The sequence below is a fragment of the Ornithorhynchus anatinus genome, chromosome 7 (assembly GCF_004115215.2).
Source record: "Ornithorhynchus anatinus isolate Pmale09 chromosome 7, mOrnAna1.pri.v4, whole genome shotgun sequence".
In the NCBI taxonomy this organism is placed as follows: Eukaryota; Metazoa; Chordata; class Mammalia; order Monotremata; family Ornithorhynchidae; genus Ornithorhynchus; species Ornithorhynchus anatinus.
Window position 1 is genome coordinate 25,259,331 of NC_041734.1, and position 20,009 is coordinate 25,279,339.

At 47.1% G+C, this 20,009-nt stretch overlaps 1 protein-coding gene across 7 annotated transcripts in view; it reads right to left on the bottom strand.

Annotated features, from left to right (window-relative positions):
- Window positions 1-20,009, bottom strand: part of PIKFYVE (phosphoinositide kinase, FYVE-type zinc finger containing) — a 154,418-nt gene that overhangs the window by 108,095 nt on the left and 26,314 nt on the right. For all 7 annotated transcript variants that reach the window (XM_029068330.2, XM_029068333.1, XM_029068334.1 and 4 more), the window contains exons 4-7: window positions 12,363-12,481; window positions 10,858-11,029; window positions 3,100-3,307; window positions 178-267 (exon numbers count right to left, since the gene is read on the bottom strand). In XM_029068330.2, coding sequence (XP_028924163.1) covers window positions 178-267; window positions 3,100-3,307; window positions 10,858-11,029; window positions 12,363-12,481 — 589 coding nt within the window. The remainder of the gene's footprint in view (window positions 1-177; window positions 268-3,099; window positions 3,308-10,857; window positions 11,030-12,362; window positions 12,482-20,009) is intronic.

The following is a 20,009-nucleotide window of genomic DNA, read 5'->3' on the forward strand; positions in this document are numbered from 1 at the left end:
TAATCAATTGATATGAAAATGGCTTTACCTAAAGAACAGGCTCTCTCCCCAACACACTACTGAAGCAGTCACTTCAAACAAACTTGCCCGAGCACATGGGATGGACCAACAGTGTCTTACCCTTACTGATTTGAAGAGAAACAGATTCGCTGTGGGGAGATATCATTTAGAAGGTACCTGTTCCGAGCAGGAGATTTTCCAGCATCCTCTTGAACAGATATAAGCCGTGATGACAGAGTGGTACCTGAAGAATCTGGGTGAATCAAACTGGAATGAGAAAACAAGAAGGGATGTCAACCATTGAAAGAAAACAAGAAAGAGTTCTGCAAAAGTCAGTGAAACAAGGGATAAAGGCTTTGTCAAAATTGTTGACGTTAGGCCTATGGAAGAACATTCCCTTCCCCAGATGTTTTTGGAGCTTTCCGTGGGAACCCAACATGGAGCACCAGGGTGGATAAAGTAGTCCTGCCTTTTAGCTCCCTTCAGGCCCTGGAAGCCAAATCCTAAGGAAGCCATTAGCTTTTTCGAATGCCCATCAGATGAGAACTGGCCAGAAGCTGAAACAATGACAGGACTTCAGGCCACGACTCCCTCTTGTTTTAAGCCTCAGGAGAAAAGGGATGCTCAGAGGCCCACCCAATCCCAAGCTGTAAATAGGCAATCTAGACCCTGCCTTGTGTTTTCCCCTCTTCACCCTGTGAGAGAGAGAAAAAAAGAGCCCTGGTCAGCCATCTCTCTTGGCTGGCCTTTTGGCAGGGTTGGGAATCAGACAGTCAACAAGTTTTACTGAGGGCAGAATACTGAATTAGACACTCAGGGAACACTCACTCTCAGGATTAAACATCATTCCTGAAGTTTAAGACCCAACAGGACAGACAAGAGGAATAGCTGGCAAATATAGTAGCTATATGTATGCATGATTAGATCACAGACCAGGCTCGCAGAGTGGAGGATAGGAGGAATTCACTGGAGAGAATTCCTGGAGAAAGTGGGTTGCAACCTATTATTTTAAAATTTGGGCTAAGGACTCAATGCTACAAACACTTCGGTGACATTAAATATCCCTGGAACATATGCTTAGTTAAGCAAGTAAGTTTAGCTCAACTGTGTCTACATAACTAGTATTTTTCCTTAAAAATGGCACAAGTAACTAAAAACCCTAGAAAAAGCCTAAAAGAAAAATTCACCACATAATGCCCCTTCCCTAATAATAATAATAATAATGATGGTATTTGTTAAGCAGTTACTCTGTGCAAATCACTGTACTATGCACTGGGGGGATACAAGGTGATCAAGTTATCCCACGTGGGGTTCACAGTCTTTATCCCCATTTTACAGATGAGGTAACTGAGGCCCAGAAAAGTTAAGTGACTTGCCCAAAGTTACACAGCTGACAAGCGGCGGAGCCGGAATTAGAACCCATGACCTCTGACTCCCAAGCCTGTGCTCTTTCCACTGAGCCACGCTGCTTGTCACAATGGTCTTCAGGAAGAGCTTCTTAGGGGGTCAAACATTGAACTAATCGCTGGGGTAGGCAGAAGAAAATCTGACCAGTCACAGTTTCGGACCCACCGGGGGCTCACAATCCTTAAAATAACCAACCAAATAGGTGACTTTTCACGTGGCCAGATCAACGGCAGATTCTGCACGGAAGAAAAAAGTTATCACTAGAGCTTCAACAGTCCAACGGTGTCAGTGCTAGCTGGGGTGGGAGTAGAAGAGGAGTATCAAAGGCTGCCGCAACCTCAAAAAGAAGAAAATAAATATGACATTCCCGTGAAACTTGAGCTCCTAATTTACTGTTACTCAAGTAACCCAAGCTCCTCAGGCAGCCTCCACCAGAAGGGGAAGATGGTTAATTGAAAGAAATCCTTCCAGAACTGTCATTACGTAAAACAGAGCTCCTCTGTTACTCTCTTGGAGAGAAAACAAAAGAAAAAGGAGTGAAAGCGTGGCCAGTTTGAACAAGAAGTTGAGAGACCAATAAGCTCCTGTCAGATTTGCAGGGAGCTAAATGTCTCTTGAGAGAAACTGGTGGGCCCGAGGGAGCAGCGGAGGCGGTAGGGAGAACGACCAAGGGTTGGAGAAAAAGACTTCCACTCAGTGCTTCTGCTCCCTGAGCCGGCAGACCCCCTTCATCCTATTTTAAACTGTGCAGAGGGCCTCTGGCCAGAGTGAGATCCAAGAGTGAGAGCGTCCCCCCACTCACTGTCAAATCTGACCCCATTTTCACTCCTCCCTCCTCTGAGCACAAATTGATCCTTGAGGATTTTTATATGGAAACAGTCCATCTCCCCACTTCCTCCATCTCACACACCTGTTCTTTTCTCACTGCTTCTCACCCTGCCACTGACATCAGCTGCCCTAGACAGATCCTGTCTCTTTTTTCCCTTCTCCTCCCACCGACATCACCGCCCTCTCCTCACTGACCCTCCCTCTCTCCCTGCTGCTAAAGCTGAAGGAGCTAAAAAGGTCTGGGCCTTCATCAGTCATCATCATCCGCTTCCTCCTGCTGCTTTAAGGTTTGATTTGAGCCTTATTGACTGTCTTTCTGGGTCCTCAGGGCCCCCTCTTTGGGGGGATCCAGGCTGCTAAGGGAGCAGAGGGGAGTTTGGTCTTGGCCCAGGGCCATAACCAAGGATGATAATAATAATGTTGGTATTTGTTAAGTGCTTACTATGTGCCGAGCACTGTTCTAAGCACTGGGATAGATACAGGGTAATCAGGTTGTCCCACGTGAGGCTCATAGTTAATCCCCATTTTACAGATGAGGTAACTGAGGCACAGAGAAGTTAAGTGACTTGCCCACAGTTACACAGCTGATAAGTGGCAGAGCTGGGATTCGAACCCATGAGCTCTGACTCCAAAGCCCAGGCTCTTTCCACTGAGCTATGCTGCTTCCCCAGCATGGAATGGATGAGGGAATGGGAAAGGGGAGGCACAGCCTCACTCCCTCCTAGTCGGTGGGCTGAGGAGAGTCTTCAGTGGGCCATTCTTCTCCAGGAGGGAGGCTTTGCTCTACCCCTCAGTAGTGAGAGCTCTCCAGGCCATTTCTGGAAATAGTTGAAGATGAAAGGACTCCAGATAGACTCTCAGTACCTTTGCCATGCTAAATCATCTTCTAAAAAAATGTTGCGGCTCGCTTTTCTACTCCCAACAGGCGTCCGGGGCTCTCCGGGATCAAGCACAGACACGGAAGATGCAGAATCGGAAAGGGCGTTTAAGTCTTCACCAATGGAGTTACTGTCTGTGGAGTGTGCGTAGCTCAAGGCTATTTTCCGGCAATATGTGCAAGCTCGGAGGTCCCCTAAGAGAAAACAGACACAGAAGCATGAGGTTTTCTAATAGAGTTACTTTACCTTCTCTGTATTAAAAAAAGGCGACATCTAGCCCAAGAGTTTTGGCCCTAAAACAAGGGGTCTATTTACTACTAATAATAGTGATGATGATAATAATAATAATAATAATGGTATTTGGTAAGTGATTCCTAGATATCAAGCACAGTTTTAAGCACTGGGGAAGATACAAGACAGGTCAGGCCAAGTTCCACTCTCACACAAGGCTCACACTCTAAGTAGGAAAGAGAAAAGGTACTGAATCCCCATTTTACAGATTAGATAACTGAGGCACAGAAAAGTTACGTGACTTGCCCAGGGTCACAGAGCAGGTTCATGGTGGAGCTGGGAGTAGAACCCAGGTCCTCTGAGTTCCCGGCCCGTTCTCTTTGCGCAGACCACAGAGCTCCTAATTTACAACCACAAAACAGTTTTTTGAACAGAGATAAGAAAGGGAAAAAAGAGGCCAGTAGGTTTTAAGAGGTAATTACCCACTTCAATCAATCAACAATATTTATTTGGGAACTTACTGTGTGCTGTAAGTATGTTCCTGGGAAAGTACAATGTAATAGAGTTGGTAGACAAGTTCCCTGCCCACAAAAAGTTTAAAGTTGAGGGGGAGAGACAAACATCAATATGAATAAATTGCAGATATGTACATAAGATTTGGAAATCATTAGAATAGAGATGGTAGCTGAAGCCAGGTGCGTGGCTCAGTGGAAAGAGCCCAGACATGGGAGTCAGAGGTCATTGGCTCTAATCCCAGTTCCACCACTTGTCAGCTGTGTGATTTTGGGCAAGTGACCTAATTTCTCTGTGCCTCAGTTACCTCATCTGTAAAATGGGGATTAAGACTAACCACCACGTGCGAAAGCTGATCACCTTGTATCCCCCCCACCCCCAGCGCTTAAAACAGTGATTTGCACATAGTAAGTGCTTAACAAATACCATTATTATTATAAGGGAGTGGGTGTAGATGGAGAATGGAAGGAGACAGAACTGAGCCTTGAGGGATTCCCACAGTTCAGGGGTGGGAGGCAGAGGAGAAGCCCACGAAAGAGACTGAGAATGAGTGGACAGGAAGATAGGATGAGAACCATGAGAGGACAGCATCAGTGATGCCAAGGTTGGGTAATGCTTCCAGGAGATAAAGGTGGTTAAGAGTGTCAAAGGCAGCTGAGAGGCCAAGGAGGATTAGGTTGGAGCAGAGGCCATAGGATTTGGTAAGAAGGAGATCATTTGTGACCTCTGAGAGGGCGGTTTCTGGGAAGTGAAGGGGACAGAAGCGAGACGGGAAAGGGGTCAAGGAGAGAATTGGAATAAAGGAACTTGAAACTCCAGTGCAAACAATTCGCTCAAGGAGTTTGGAAGGATTGGAGGAGGGAGATGAGGCGAAAACTGGAGAGACCCATAGGGTCAAAGAAGAGGTTTTTTGTTTTTTTTTTTAGGACAGAGTAGACATGGACATGTTTGAAAGCAGTGGGGAAGGAGCCACTGGAGAGCGAACAGGTGAGGATGGCAGTAAGGGAGGGACAAAGGGGTGAAGGGGTATGGGTAAGTTAATTGATAAGGTGCCAAGGGATCGAGTCAGATGCACAGGTGGAGGAGGTGAATTCTGAGAGAAGGCAGGAGCTCTCCTTTTGAGATACTGCTGGAAAAGTTGGAAGAGTTGAAGAAGGGGCAGGACTGGGGAGGGACTGGTGATGGGCAGAGGAGATTTTAGGAAGATCATGACTGATGGTTTTAATTTTCTCAATAAAGTATGTGGCCAGGTTATTAGGGGCAAGAGATGGGGGAGGCAGGAGGACGGGGGAGTTAAATGTCTGGAGTACCTGCTAACAGCAATGGACATGGGAGTCAATAAGGATGGAGAAATAACGTTGCCGGGTAGAGGAGGGCAAAGCTAAAGCAGGCAAGGATGAAATTTAGGTGGTCATAGTCGGCCTGATATCTAGATTTTCACCAGCAGCGACCTGCAGCTCATGCACAGGGATGAAGGAAGTGGACTATGGAGATAATCCAGGGCTGTGGTATGAGATTAGTGATATGAGATTGATAAAAGGAAAGGGAAGTGGGTGAACTGCGTTCAGTAGAGAAGGTGGTGGGCGTCAATTGGTCATCAAGGGAAGGTAGTTTGGATGTGGAGGCTAAATCCAATTGAGAAAATTAGATGGTGTCAAAAGATTGGAGGTCTGTGGTGGGGAAGAGGACAGAGTTGTGGGGAGAGGGTGGGTGGGAGAGAAGCCAGGTGAGGAGGCTGTGGTAGATAGAGGGATTTCACAGTTGTTGAGGGTACAGAGTGAACAGTGACTAGAGATGATAAATGCAAGCGTGTGTCCAAGTTGATGAGTGGGTGAGGTGGGAATAAAGGAGTAATAAAAGCTGGCAGCAGAATGATCAAGAACATCCACGTGTATATTGAAATCCCCAAACATCAACATAATGTAATGGAGAAAGAAGAAATTTGAGAACGGAATCAAAATGGTTCAAAAAGTTGAAGGTGGGGCCTGGAGGGTGGTAGATGATTGTGACTAGGATCTGGAGTGGGTGGTAGAGGTGGATGAAGTGGGCTTCAAAGGAAGGGAAAGAAAGGGATAGGGGAGGTGGAATGGTGCAAAGGGGGCACTGGGGAGCAAGAAGGAAGCCCATTCCTCCCCCTTTCCCAAGGAGTCTGGGGGAGTGGGAGATGAGCAGCAGAAAGACCACGTCATCTCGGTACATTCAATCACCTTGCCCTTTCCTACTTCACCTTGCTACTCTCCTGCCACAACCCATCCTGCACACTTCTCTCCTCTAACGCTAACCTTCTCACTGTACCTTGATCTCTTCTAGAATGTAAGTCCGGTGTGGGTAGGGATTGTCTCTCTTCATTGCTAAACTGTACTTTCCAAGTGCTTAGTATAGTGCTCTGCACATAGTAAGCGCTCAATAAATACGACAATGAATGAATCATCTTGTCTATCTCGTCACAGACCCTCTATCTTGCTGCCGATCCCTAGACCATGTCCTGCCTCTGGCCGGGAACATCCTTCCCTTCTCAAATCCGACAATTACTCTCCCCACCTTCAAAACCTTACTGAAGGCATATTTTCTCCATGAGGTCTTCCCTGACAGTTCTCCTTTCCTCTTCTCCCACTCTCTTCTGTTCTCCCTTTATTCGTCTCCCCTGCCAGCCCCATAGCTAGCCTTGTCTTTTGCTATCGAGTCATCTCTGATCCATAGCGATGCCATGGACATCTCTCTCCCAGAATGCCCCACCTTCAACTGCAATCGTTCTGGTAGTGGATCCATAGAATTTTCTTGGTAAAAAATATGGAAGTGGTTTACCACTGCCTCCTTATATGAAGTAAACTTGAGTCTCCATCCTCGACTCTGTCACGCCACTGCTGCCCAGCACAGATGAGTTTTGACTTTTAGCAATTTGTCTTCCACTCACGAGCCACTGGCCAAGCTAGGAATGGAAATGTCTCTGCTTGACTCTCCCTCCTATAGTGGAGACTGGTAGAGTACTGAAAACTCTCCAGGTAAGAACCTGAGAGTCAGCCCCAGAGTACTTATGCATACCTGTAATTTATTTATATTGTCTGTCTCCCCCTCTAGATTTTAAGATCAATGGGGGCAGGGAATGTGCCTGTTTATTGTTATTCTGTACTCTCCCAAGCACTCAGTACAGTGCTCTGTACCTAGTAAGCACTCAATAAATACAACTGAATTGAATTGGGAGAGCCAGATTTCAGTGATGGCAACGAGGAGCAGGGTTCCATAAACTGCACTTGGCTGAGGTGAGGGGAAGTAATGGATGGGAATGAGATGCCAGGGATTGATGGGGGGCACTGAGATGTGGGACAGCACCGGGACAGGGTAACAGGGATAGGGTGGGGAAGGAGCATGGGGGTGAGGGGCGGGGATGGGGGAATGGATTGAGTGGGATTATGGAGGGTACTGGGAAGGGAGGACAGGGATGTGCTGACTGGAGGGACTGAGAGGACATGGTGGGGTCAGAGAAATTTATGGATTATAGATGAGGTTGACAAGAGCAAAAATTGTTGACAAGCCACTTGTTAAAACTGATTAACTTTTCCCTGCCCTGCCCTTGAATATGTGAGTTGTGGAACCACTGAGTTAATGACTTTTGTGAGTGGCCTCATTTATTTTTCTCCTGGCAAACTCTTTGTTTCAAGAATTTGAAACAAATGCCTCAAAAATGAAAAAGGTCATCCAACAGAAGGCAGGCTTAAAAACTCGAAAAACAGAGGAAAAAGAACACAAAGGAAAACACATGAAATGTGCGTGTGTGTGTCTGTCTCGGAGACAGAGAAAAGGAGGAGTCGGGAGAAAGGGAGGGCCAGAGGAGGGAGAAAAGGGAATAGGCCAAAGAACAAAGGAAGAAAGGATGGGAAGGAGGAATACTCCAAGGGAGACCTTGAAACTACAAAATACATTTTCCAAATCAGTTTGCTCTAGGATATCAAGAGCTGGAGGGCAGGACCCTCAGTAGAAGCCAATTAACCGTGCAGTTCCAGATAGGAGAGGGTGTCTGTCCCAGGTGGTAGGACAAAACGTCACCAAAATAAGAATAAACAGGAAATGAAGGACGTGTTTGACTTCAAACTGCATAGGAAATCTGCCCAACCGAGCTGCCCGGTAACTGCTGGCCAGTTGTGACAATGTGTAAGCCTGAATCAAAGTAAAACCAGTGAGGAACCACAGCTATACTAATACAGCTTTACTTGTCTTTTGTATAGTCAGTAGTCCCTGTAAAACAGATAAATATTTTGAGCATATGCCTTTAATGGTTTATGCATTTCTAGTGGTCGTACTTTTAAAAATGAGTTCATTCGACTTCCCTGTTTTGGGAAGGGCATTTTAAATAAGCAGCAAACTCTAAGAAAGTGATAGGCTTCAAGTATCATTACAAAGTGAATGTGAAACATGCACCTATACTTTTCAACCCCTCTCAGGATCGCACCTGAAGTTTCCAGTACTCTACCAGTCTCGACTATGTGGGGGAGAGTCAAGCAGAGGCCTGTCCACTCCATTCCTAGCATGGGCAGAGGCTAGAGAGCAGAAGGCAATCTATTGCAGGTCAAAACTCACCTGTGCTGGGCAGCAGCAGCATGAGACGGAGTCAAGGGTGGAGACTCATGTTGACCATGCCAAAGAAGGCATTGGAAAACCGCTTCCTTATTTTTACCAAGAAAATCCTATGGATACACTGCCAGAATGACTGCAGAGGGAGAGTGGGGCGTTCTGGGAGAGTTGTGTCCATGGAGTCGCTACGGGTCAGAAACAACTTGATGGCATAAGACAAGAATACTTTTCATAGAAGCAGAATGGCCTGATGGAAAGAGGAAAGCCCAGGGACTCAGAGGACCTGGGTTCTAATCCCAACCTTGCCAGCTGCTTGCTGTGACACCTTGGGCAAGTCACTTTACTTTATGCTTCAATTTCCCTAATTGTAAAATGGAGATTAAGAACCTGTTCTCCTTCCTACTGTGAGACCCAATGTGATTGGGATTTGGTTCAACTTGATTAACTTGTATACATTCCAGTGCTTAGAAAAGTGCTTGACATACATTAAAGGCTCAACATATACCATGATGATAATTATAATAATAATAATGAGATAACGCTTTTACTTTTCTGAAGCACTTTCAGGACACTTGTCTCATTTTAACCTCCCAACATCTCTGTGAAACAAGGAGAGGAAGATAGTTTTATCCCCATTTTACAGGTAAGACAAAGAGGTCCACAGAGGTTAAGTGACTCAGCCAGGGTCACGCAGCAGGCTAGGGGCAGAACCAGGACAACAACCCAGCCCAATGTGCTTTCCACTAGGCCATGCTGCTAGTAACACCTTGACTTAGGCCCCAAAGACCAGCCTCTCTGTGTTCTGCCCTCTTACTTTCTGAGGGTCAGTCAGTAGCACCCAGACAGAAAGTGAGGGAGTGCAAGGTCTTTCCTATATGCCGATCTGTCTGGTATCAACAGTGGTGGCCTGAGAAAGCAGAGACTTGAACCTGCAAAGATTAAGTGGGACGGGTATTTTAACTTGCTGTTAAGATAGAAAATGAAGCATGGGCCTGGGAGTCAGAAGGACCAGGGTTTTAATCCCGCTCCCCCATATGTCTGCTGTGTGATCTTGGGCAAGTCACCTGACTTCTCAGTGCCTCAGTTACCTCAACTGTAAAATGGGGATTAAGAGTGTGAGTCCCATGTAGGACAGGGACTGTGTCTAACCTGTGTCTACCCCGGCACTTAGAACAGTATTTTGCACATAACAAGTACCATAATTACATTATTTGCCCTCGCCTACTCTGCCCACCAACCAAACCTTTGCCCCTGCTTTCGTCTCAATTTTCTTCCCACTTTCCTTCTGTTTTCCTTTTTTTTAATCAAAAAAAGTTTCACGATAGTAAATCCTCTAAGAAAACACTTTAAGGGTATTCAGAGGAAAGTCACCGGACCAATCTACTGAAAATAATTACCATGAACCCAAGACAGGTGCTGAAGTCTCTAACTCTGGCCAAATGAAGGTGCCGCTGCTCCCACCAGGGCCTGAGAGGGCCCACTTAGCCACCAGGCTCAGGTGAAGGCTACGGCAGGGGGCCTTCGCATGGAGTTAGTCTGGCTTGGGGAGAAGAGTTCCTGTCGAGTTTCTTGCCTTGTTTTGTCATTCTCAGGAAGGCTGAAGGGGTTTGTTGGTCTGGAATATTAATCTGAACACAAGGGCCCAGTGGCTACTCACCTAATAAAGCCATTTCAATTCTTGCCAAGGCAGGCTTGTAACACGACAATCACGTTTATAGAAAATTAAGACATTTTCTTGCACAGAAAAGAGAGTGAATTCATGCCATCAGCCCTGAGCCCCCACCGAGTAACAGGTGTCACAGGAAATAACAGAACAAATTGTTCACATATCTGTTTAAAGAAAGAGCTGAAATGAGGCAACTCAGTTACGGCAGCTCAGTGGGGCTCCTGTGGGAACTGGAATTCCACTGGGAAAAGGTGCTACAGCTCCACATATATAAGGCACTCTCTGCCACTCAAAACTGAGCCTGAGAGCACAACTAACTTGTTCGGCTTCCCGACATAGATTCTCGGGCTGCCTCCCCTCAGGTAAAATGGAGGCTGGCTGCAAGCCACAGCGCGGATCCAGGACATGATTCTTTCCCATCTGCAGCTTCAGGGCGGGAACAGACATCACCCAAGGCCTGACCGTTTTCCCTGGGAGTTCCCTGAGCCCCGAGTGAACCTGTTGGTCTGCTTTCCTAGTCTCAAGGGAGTCCTTCAGCATATTCACCTCCCAAATCCTGGGTTTGCCTGTGACGTCCTCTTTCTCCAGCCCTTTCCCATATTTGCCACTGGAGCCCTGCCCCCTGGAAACGTCCCGTCCATACCCTGATCCTCTCCACTCCCCATGAAAGCCCCGGTGCCAGGACTGAAGAGCTGCCAGCCCGGCATTCAACTGTGTCTGGGAGAAAAACGGAACTGTGAAAATGATGCCGAAGCATTGGCTCACCTGTGTAACCCATAAATTTCCCAGGAATTTCCTGGTTACAGCAACGACTGCAGAAGATCTGTCCACAGAGACGGCAGTGGTGCCTACGCCGAAAGGTGGTAAACTTCTCATTGCAGTCATAGCACTCTTTGCACTGGCTATCTGGCATCCAGTACTGTTTCAAATCACTGTCCTGCAACAGCAAAAGTCAACTCAAAACCAAAACAGACCAACTTTCAGGGTGCCTGACAGAGGTGGAATTATGAAGATGCAGCTGTTTGATTCCTTCCACAAAAACCTCCAGGGACCTCATCCTCCCACAGGCAGGCGAGAGCAGCTGAAGTGTGACCGGACATTGACATTAACATTTCCCAGATCTTTGCAAAGCCTACGGTGGTACCTTTGGATAGTTTCTTGGGCTAAAAAAAACTACCATGGCAAATGCTAGGTTTGCAATGAACAGAGGCTGGTCTGGGTTGAACACAACTCACCCAGTCACAGCCGTTATTACAAAAGTGGTGACCTAAAGGAAATCCCTAAACTTACCTGCATCTGAGTAGCTATAGGAAGAAATACTTAATGAAAAAGAAGTACCCAAGGGCCCACCGTGCCAAGCTTTGGTTTGCACTCCATAAAGGCCCAAGGAGCAGTTTGGGTTTTGCCAAGGAAAAGTCATAGTGAACAGGAAAACACAACACTAACATTCAGCCTTTACTCCCTCTTCACTATTGAGATTCAAGGACCTGCCTGAATTTTCAGGGACTTCAGAAACACCACTAGGTTTCTAAGTTTCCACTTTCTTCGGGCCTTGCTGAGAACCTCAGACACACATAGGAGACTCAAGTCAGGGTCTATTAGGCTCAATTTCTCCAAAACAAGAATCTCAGCAGGTGCCATGGTATCTGAAAGCTCAGTTTAGGTACAGCCTAGAGAAGAGGCCAATGACAGGGATTCCTAAGAACAGGTGGTGAGGGCCCAGGGGTGGATGAATCCCTTTCGTGGATCCCTTCCCTCTGATGGCCCAGTGGGAAGGCAAGGGTCAAAGGCAGCAAAGGAGGAAATTCCTGATGAGCAGAACAGGAAAGGAAGAGGGTGGAAGGGGGAAGAGGGAGGAAAGAGGTAGGGGTTGAGACAACTGGGGTTACTAATCGTTTGTTTAAAAGAAAAAAACACTGTAAAAACCACAAGAAAGCAATCGATTGCTCATTTTCTGACCAGGTCAGGCCACCGAGGCCACACTCGATAAGAGACCTAAAGTCCCAACCTTAGCTGAGTGTTCCCCACAGTTAACAAGAGGAAACCCAGGGGCAGTGGGTGCTTCCAGCCTCTGGGACTCTGCTGATCCCTCCCTCAGTTAGGATGATGGTGAACCCCTGTTCTTTCCTCTCCTCAGACAGGTGCTGACCTGGGACAGTGGTGGAGCAGACAGCCTAAAACAACTGCCATTTTCGGCTACTGGTTTTCACCCCTATTCTGGATTATTCACAGTTCTTTACAGATAACCCATTCGAGCCCTGAAGCCATACCTGGCTCTTCCCCTCCATTATTTCCTTGAGGCGTTTCAAGACTGTGCTGAGACTTCGAAGCTGAACTGCTGTCCGAGGATCATGACCTCCAGGAGTAGGCTCCACTTTTCTTCGAGTGTCTACAAAGAATGAGGCAGGCTTTGTTAGGTATTGAGGGGTTCTCCACGTGTGCACAAGCATGGATGAGAGAGGTAGACTGCATTTCGTTGGGTTCTCCCAACGAAATGTCATTTCTCTGCCCAGAAATGTGAGCAGAGGCATGAAGCAGTGTGGCCCAGCGGATAGAGTACAGGTCTGGGAGTGAGAAGGACCTGGGTTCTAATCCCAGCTCTGGCATGTGTCTGCTGTGTGATCTAGGAAAGTCACTTTAACTTCTCTGTGCCTCAGTCACCTCATTTATAAAATAGGGGTTAAGACCGTGAGCCCCATGTAGACAGGGATGGTGTCCAACCTGATTAACTTGTATCTACCCCAGCATTCATTCATTCAGTTGTATTTACCAAGTGCTTACTGTGTGCAGAACATTGTACGAAGTGCTTGGAAAGTACAATACAGCAATAAAGAGAGACAATCCCTGTTCACAACAGGCTCATGGTCTAGATGGGGGAAGACAGGCATCAGTACACATAAATACATAAGTGCTATGGGGTGGGCAAAGGGAGTGAGTCAGGGTGATGTGGAAGGCAGTGGGAGTTGAGGAAAAGTGAGGCTTAGTCTGGGAAGGCCTCTTGGAAGAGGTGCGTCTTCAGTAAGACTTTGAAGTGGGGGGAAAAAGTGGCTGTCTGGCAGATTTGAGGAGAGAAGGGCGTTCCAGGCCAGAGGAAGACATGGGCCAGGGGTCAGCAGCGAGACAGGCTAGCTGGAGGCACACTGAAAAGGTCAGCACCAGAGGAGTGGAGTGTGTTGGCTGGGATGTAGAAAGAGAGAAGGGAAGTGAGGTAGGAGGGGGCAAAGTGATGGAGAGCTTTAAAGCCAATAGTGAGGAGTTTTTGTTTGATACAGAGGTGGATAGGCAACAACTGAAGATTTTTGAGGAGAGGGGTGATATGCCCTGAATGTTTCTGTAGAAAGATAATCCAGGTAGAGAAGTGAAGTGTGGACTGAAGTGGGGAAAGGCAGGAGGTCAGGAGGTCAGAAAGGAGGTTGATGCAATAATCCAGTCAGGATATTACGAGAGATTGTACCACCAAGGTAGCAGTTTGGAAGGAGAGGAAAGGGAGGATCTTGGCCATGTTGTGAAGATGAGACTGACAGGAGTTGGTGACAGACTGAGTGCCTGGCACACAGTAAGTGGCTTAACATGGAGAAGCAGCATGGCCCGGGCTTGGGAGTCAGAGGTCGTGTGTTCTAATCCCAGCTCTGCCACTTATCAGCTGTGTGACTTTGGGCAAGTCACTTGACTTCTCTGGCCCTTAGTGATCTCATCTGTAAAATGGGGATAAAGACTGTGAGCCCCATGTGGGACAACCTGATTACCTTGGATCTACCCCAGCGCTTAGAACAGTGCTTGCCCATAGTAAGCGCTTAACCAGTACCATTATTATTAACAAATACCACAATGATCCTCTAGACTGCAAGCTCACTGTGGGCACGGAATGTGTCTGTTTATTGTTGTATTATACTTTCCCAAGAGCTCTGCACACAGGAAGCACTCAAAAAATACGATCGAATGAAAGATTCAGGTGGCTTGGCATTGATTAGGGATGGGAAATTGGGTGAATCCCTGCTGGAAGGGGTAAGGTGTAGGCTTCCGACGTTGGGTGCCTACCTTCCTACTAATCTTACTGAACTCTCCCGGGTGCTGACAATGCCCCACACACTGTGGGGGCTCATTAAATACTACACACCATTAACAGGGATGGCATCTTCTATTTCTCTGATCGCTCTCATACAGGATACAAAACACAAAGGTCCTCACACTCACAGTAAGAACTTGCTGGTGAGAACACGTAACTGGACACATGCCAGGAGTCAGGATGCCCCCATTCCATCAGAACCCTGTCCGCTGACTGGGTTTCCAGGCCGCTCTAGAGAAGAATCTAGATTGGGATAGACACAGGTCCCCTGCTCCAGTCTGGGCCTGCCAACACACCCTGGGTGGGTGGATCCAGTTCTGGTCGACTCCCGTGCCCCTCTTCACCACGGATCACTGGCTGGAGTGACGTAAGGTTGGGCCTAGGGGAAACTGCCCTTGGCCCTGTGCCTCCAAGAGAGTTCCCCACCCCTCCCAGAGAGCAGGTCTTTAGAAAGCTGCTGCTGCCAAGCAAGGACCTTGGACCTCCTTGGACCAAGGACCTCTACCACCCCCCCTTCACCTCTCCGCAGCTTAACCCTCTTTTCCCCCCATTTCCCTCTGCTCCTCCTCCTCTCCCTTCCCATCCCCTCAGCACTGTACTCGTCTGCTCAACTGCATATATTTATTACCCTATTTATTTTGTTAATGAAATGTACATCGCCTTGATTCTATTTAGTTGCCATTGTTTTTACGAGATGTTCTTCCCCTGACTCTATTTATTGCCATTGTTCTTGTCTGTCTGTTTCCCCCGATTAGACTGTAAGCCCTTCAAATGGCAGGGACTCTCTCTATCTGTTGCCGACTTGTTCATTCCAAGCGCTCAGTACAGTGCTCTGCACATAGTGAGCGCTCAATAAATACTATTGAATGAATGAATGAATGAGTGATGAGGAGCAGCAGTCTCCTGCACCCCAGTCAATCTGACTTTCTGCCCCTACCCTCCTGCAGAGGCCAGTCAGATCTCCGGGGTCCTACTTGTCACTCCACTGGAACACCAGGCCTGGGGCTGCTCAGAATCCCATGGGAGGAACAAGGAAGCAGCAAAAGGGTGGGGCCAGGGGATGTTGAGGGAAAGAGAAGATTCAAGGGCAAGAATTGCCACTATTTACACGCCGCCAGCAGAACAGGTGGACCCCTGTTTTATCCTCTGTTCACACCAACCCAGCCCCTGTTTTCTCCTAAACACTGTGGCCTCTTCACCAGGACCCAAGGGCAATACAACCATCTCCTCGGAGAATCACTGGGTTCAGTAGTTATTGCTCTTTTACCTCACCTACAGCGCTTCAGCTTCATTGACCCCACCATGACCCCTCAATCCCACCCCACCGTGACCCCTCAATCCCCACTCTCTAGTCAGCACATCTCAGTCTTCCCCTTCCACCACATCTTCCCTTCCTCCACCCAACTCCTCCCCACCCCCGGTGCCGTCCTCACCCCTCCTCCCCGCCCCTTCCATGTTATCTTGTCCCAGCACCACCTCTCATCCCCCTCGCCCTGGGCCAGGCTGTCAACTCACTCTCACCCAACTCCCCTACCCCAAACCATCACCTCCCCCAGAACACACCCCACAGCCTCAAGTGCGGCCTGTGGAACCCCAATTCCATCCTGGAAAAGCTTCCCTTCATCCTTGACATGTTCCTGGCCCAGTCACTACTCTTCTTCATCATCACCAAAAACTGGCTCTCCCCAGACAACATGGTCTCCCCTGCAACTCTCTTCAGAGGGGGTGTCATCTTCATCCACTCCCCCAGAATCACTGGGAAAGGAGGTGTTGGCTTCCTTCTGGAGCCCCAATGCCACCTGCACACCATTTTACCTCCCCATCCATTTCTTTCCCTTCCTTTCAATCCCATATCATGTGCCTCTACCACCCATTTTAGATTCTAACAATGGTCATCTACCACCCCCCAGGTCACACCTCCGACTTTTTGAACCATTTTGATTCCGGTTTCACATTCCCTCTCTCTCCCCCTACAATGATCCCTGGGGACTTCAATGTCCAAACAGATGGTCCTGATGACCCTTTAGCTGCCCACTATCACTCCTCAACTCCACTGACCTCCTGCCCCACCCCACCAATTTGAACACACACTTAATCTCATCATCTCTAGCCACTGCACAATCTCTGCCCTCACCAACCCTGAAATCCCTCTGACCACAATCTCTTCACCTGCCTTCTCCCCCACACACCTCTTCCCCTCCTCAAATCCCCTGCCCCCAGACTCACCCATCCCTTGCTCCCAATGACCTGGCCACCTACTCTACTGAGAAAATTGACACTATGAGGCGTTATCTCCCTAACATTTTCCCTGCTCCTCCCTACTCCCTCCCCTCCGCCCCTTCTTCAACTCTCCCATCATTCCCAGCAGTATCACAAGAGGAGATCTCCTGCCTTCTCTCAAAATCCAACCCCACCACCTGTGAATCTGACCTTATTACTTCGCACCTTATGAAAACACGTGCTCACGCTCTTCTTCCCTCCATAACAACCATCTTCAACTGTTAGCTTTCCAGTGGCTTCTTCCCCACTGTTTTCAAACATGCCCATGCTTCAGATATCCTAAAAATAACCCCCCCTTGACCCCACAGTCCCCTACACTTATCACCCCATCTCCCTCCTACCATTCCTTTCCAAACTCCTTGAGCAAATTGTCTACACCGCTGCCTCAACTTCCTCTCCTCCAATTCTCTCCTTGACCCCCTCCAATCTGGCTTCCATCCCTTTCACTCCACAGAAACCGCCTTCTCAAAGGTCACCAATGATCTCCTTCTTCCAAATCCAATAGCCTCTACTTCCTCTTAATTCTTCTCGAACTCTCAACTGCCTTCAACACTGTGGACCAATCCCTTCATCTGGAAACATTATCCAAACTCAGCTTCACTGATGTAATCCTCTCCTGGTTCTCACATCTCTTTGGCCACTCATTCTCAGTCTCTTTCATGGACTCCTTCTCTGCTTCCCACCCCCTGTGAGGGTCACTCAAGGCTCAGTTCTGGGTCCCCTTCTGTTTTCCAACTATTCCTACTCCCTTGGAGAACTCATTCACTCCCATGGCTACCACTTCTAAGAATGATATCCAAACCTACATCTCCAGTCCTGATCTCTCTCTCTGCAGTCCCGCATTTCCTCCTGCCTTCAAAATATCTCTACTTCAATGTCCTCCCGTCACCTTGAACTTAACAGTTCTGACACAGAACTTCCTATCTTCCTACCCAAACCCTGTCTTCCCCCTGACTTTCCCATCACTGCAGACGGAACCACCATCCTTCCTGTCTCACAAGCCCATAACCTTGGCTCCTCTCTCCTTCAACCCATATATTCAATCCATCACTAAATCCTATCTGTTCAACCTCCACAACATCACTAAAATTTGTCCTTTTCTTTCCGCCCAAACTGCTACCACATTAATTCATCACTTAACCTATCCCACTTAGATTACTGTATCAGCCTCCTTTCTGACCTCCCAGCCTCCTGTCTCTTCCCACTCCAATTCATACTTCACTCCACTGCTCGAATCATTTTTCTACAAAACTGTTCAGACCATGTTTCCCCACTCCTGAAGCACCTTCAGTGGCTGCCCAATCACTTCAACATCAAAGAGAAACTCCTAACCATTGGCTTTAAAGCACTCACTCAACTTGCCCCCCTCCTTTCTCACCCTGCTACTCTCCTACTACAACCCAGGCCACACACTTTGTTCCTCTAATTCTAACTTTCTCACTGTACCTCCATCTCATCTATTTTGTCGGCCAACCTTCTGCCCATGTTCTGCCTCTGGCCTAGAACGCCCTCTCTCTTCATATCCGACAGACAATTACTCTCCCCACCTTCAAAGCCTTATTGAAAGCACATCTCCTCCAAGAGGCGTTCCCTCACAATGTCCTCTTTTCCTCTTCTCTCACTCCCTTCTGTGTCTCCCTGACTTGCCCTTTTGTACTACCCCCTCCCAGCCCCACAGCACTTCTGTACATATCTGTAATTGATTTATATTTATGTCCATCTCCTTCTCTAGACTGTAAGCTCATTGTGGGCAGGGAATGTGTCTGTTTATTGTTGTACTGTACTCTTCCAAGTGCTTAGTACAGAGCTCTGTATCCAGTGAGTGCTCAATAAATGCAATTGACTGACTGACTGGCCCCACTCCTCACTAAAGGTTTTCATGTGATCCTTGGGTGTGCATGATCACCCATGACCCCCTCTTGGGTAGACCAGATTCTTGGGGGGGGAGCGGTTTCCAAGCACTTCTTTTCCCAAATGATAAGCAACTGGGCATGTCAGTGGGCTTGCTTTTGGAAATTGTTTAAGCAAGGTGTGGGAACACCCACCAGATGGCCTATATTTATCTAGGTCATAACAAGGTGGGGCTCAAAACTCCTACCTATGGCCAATTGTCCACCAGTTTTTGACTGGATTACGGGGAAGAGTTAAAAAGAAAAAAATCACGAGGGACTGCAGGACTAAATTACACTAATAAATCTTGAGTGACTCAGAAAATACAAGATCTTATTTACTTTCTCTTTAGTACTGTCAGACTCCAGCCTCATTTCTGCTGCCTGGCAAAGAATGTTTTGCACTTATTTCCCTTCTTCAGAACCACAAATGAATTCAGATTAACATTCATGTCTTTATGGAGAAAGGGGGAAAGGGCAGGGAGAGTGAGGGTAGGGTCCTTCCACAACCACAGGAATAACGAGCTATTAACCTTAAGAACTACTGTGGAAAGAACTATATGGAACAGGGACCATGTCCAACCTAATTAATCTGTACCTACCCTAGAGTTTAGACCAGTGTGTGACACACAGAAAGCACTGAACAAATACCATTCAAAAGAAAAAACAAAAACCTACCGGCTACAAGGTGAATCAAGGTCTCAGCATCTGCTATTGTCCTAGAAGTAGGAGACCTAATATGTAATCAATGGTATTCATTCATTCAATCGTATTTATTGGGTGCTTACGCTGTGCAGAGCACTTGTACTAACCGCTTGGAAAGTACAATTCGGCAACAGATATTCACTCATGGAGTAGAACTCTATACTAAGCACTTGAGAGAGTCTAACAATCACTAGGCCCATTACCTGACCTTATGGAGCTTTCAGCAACATAAATATAGGATAAAAGGAGGTGTTATTGATCCCTCTAGACTGTAAACTCGTGGGCAGGGAACATGTCTATCAACTCTGTTTTACTGAACTCTACCAAGTGCTTAGTACAGAGCTATGCACAGACAGTAAGAGCTCAATAAATACCTTCAGTGATGACGAGCTTAACCTAAAGACTGTAAATTCACTGTGGGCAAGGGATGTACCTGCTAACTCTGTTGTACTGTACTCTCTCAAGCGCTTAGTACAGTGTTATGCACAGACAGTAAGAGCTCAATAAATACCATTGACTGAGTGATGATGGATCATGGGAAATGGCTCTTTTCATCGGAACTATCTGAACAGCCAACAAACTGTGATGAACAAATCATAGCCAAGGCCGTCAGTGCCCTAGAAGACGGCAAGGAATCCTATTTTGGCTTAAGAAACCCCTGAAGTTCATAAAGTTTGAGCTTATGTGGGTGTTTTCAGTATGAATTTTCTTTCTACAAACTCTTGTTTTCTAAACATGAAAACCAAAAGCATGTTCTGTGTCTGAACGGAATTGTTCCTTGTATACCTATCTGACAGTTTGTACTGCTCTACAGAGAATTTACACAAAAATTTCTCACCAAACTGTCCCCACCTTAGGCCCTCTCTCCTGGACTAATTTGGCCTATTTTGACAATTGATTTGTTGGCCTTAACTATGGTACAATATATATTTTTTACTTCAAGACATCTTGAAAAGCTACTATATTTTTAAATTAGA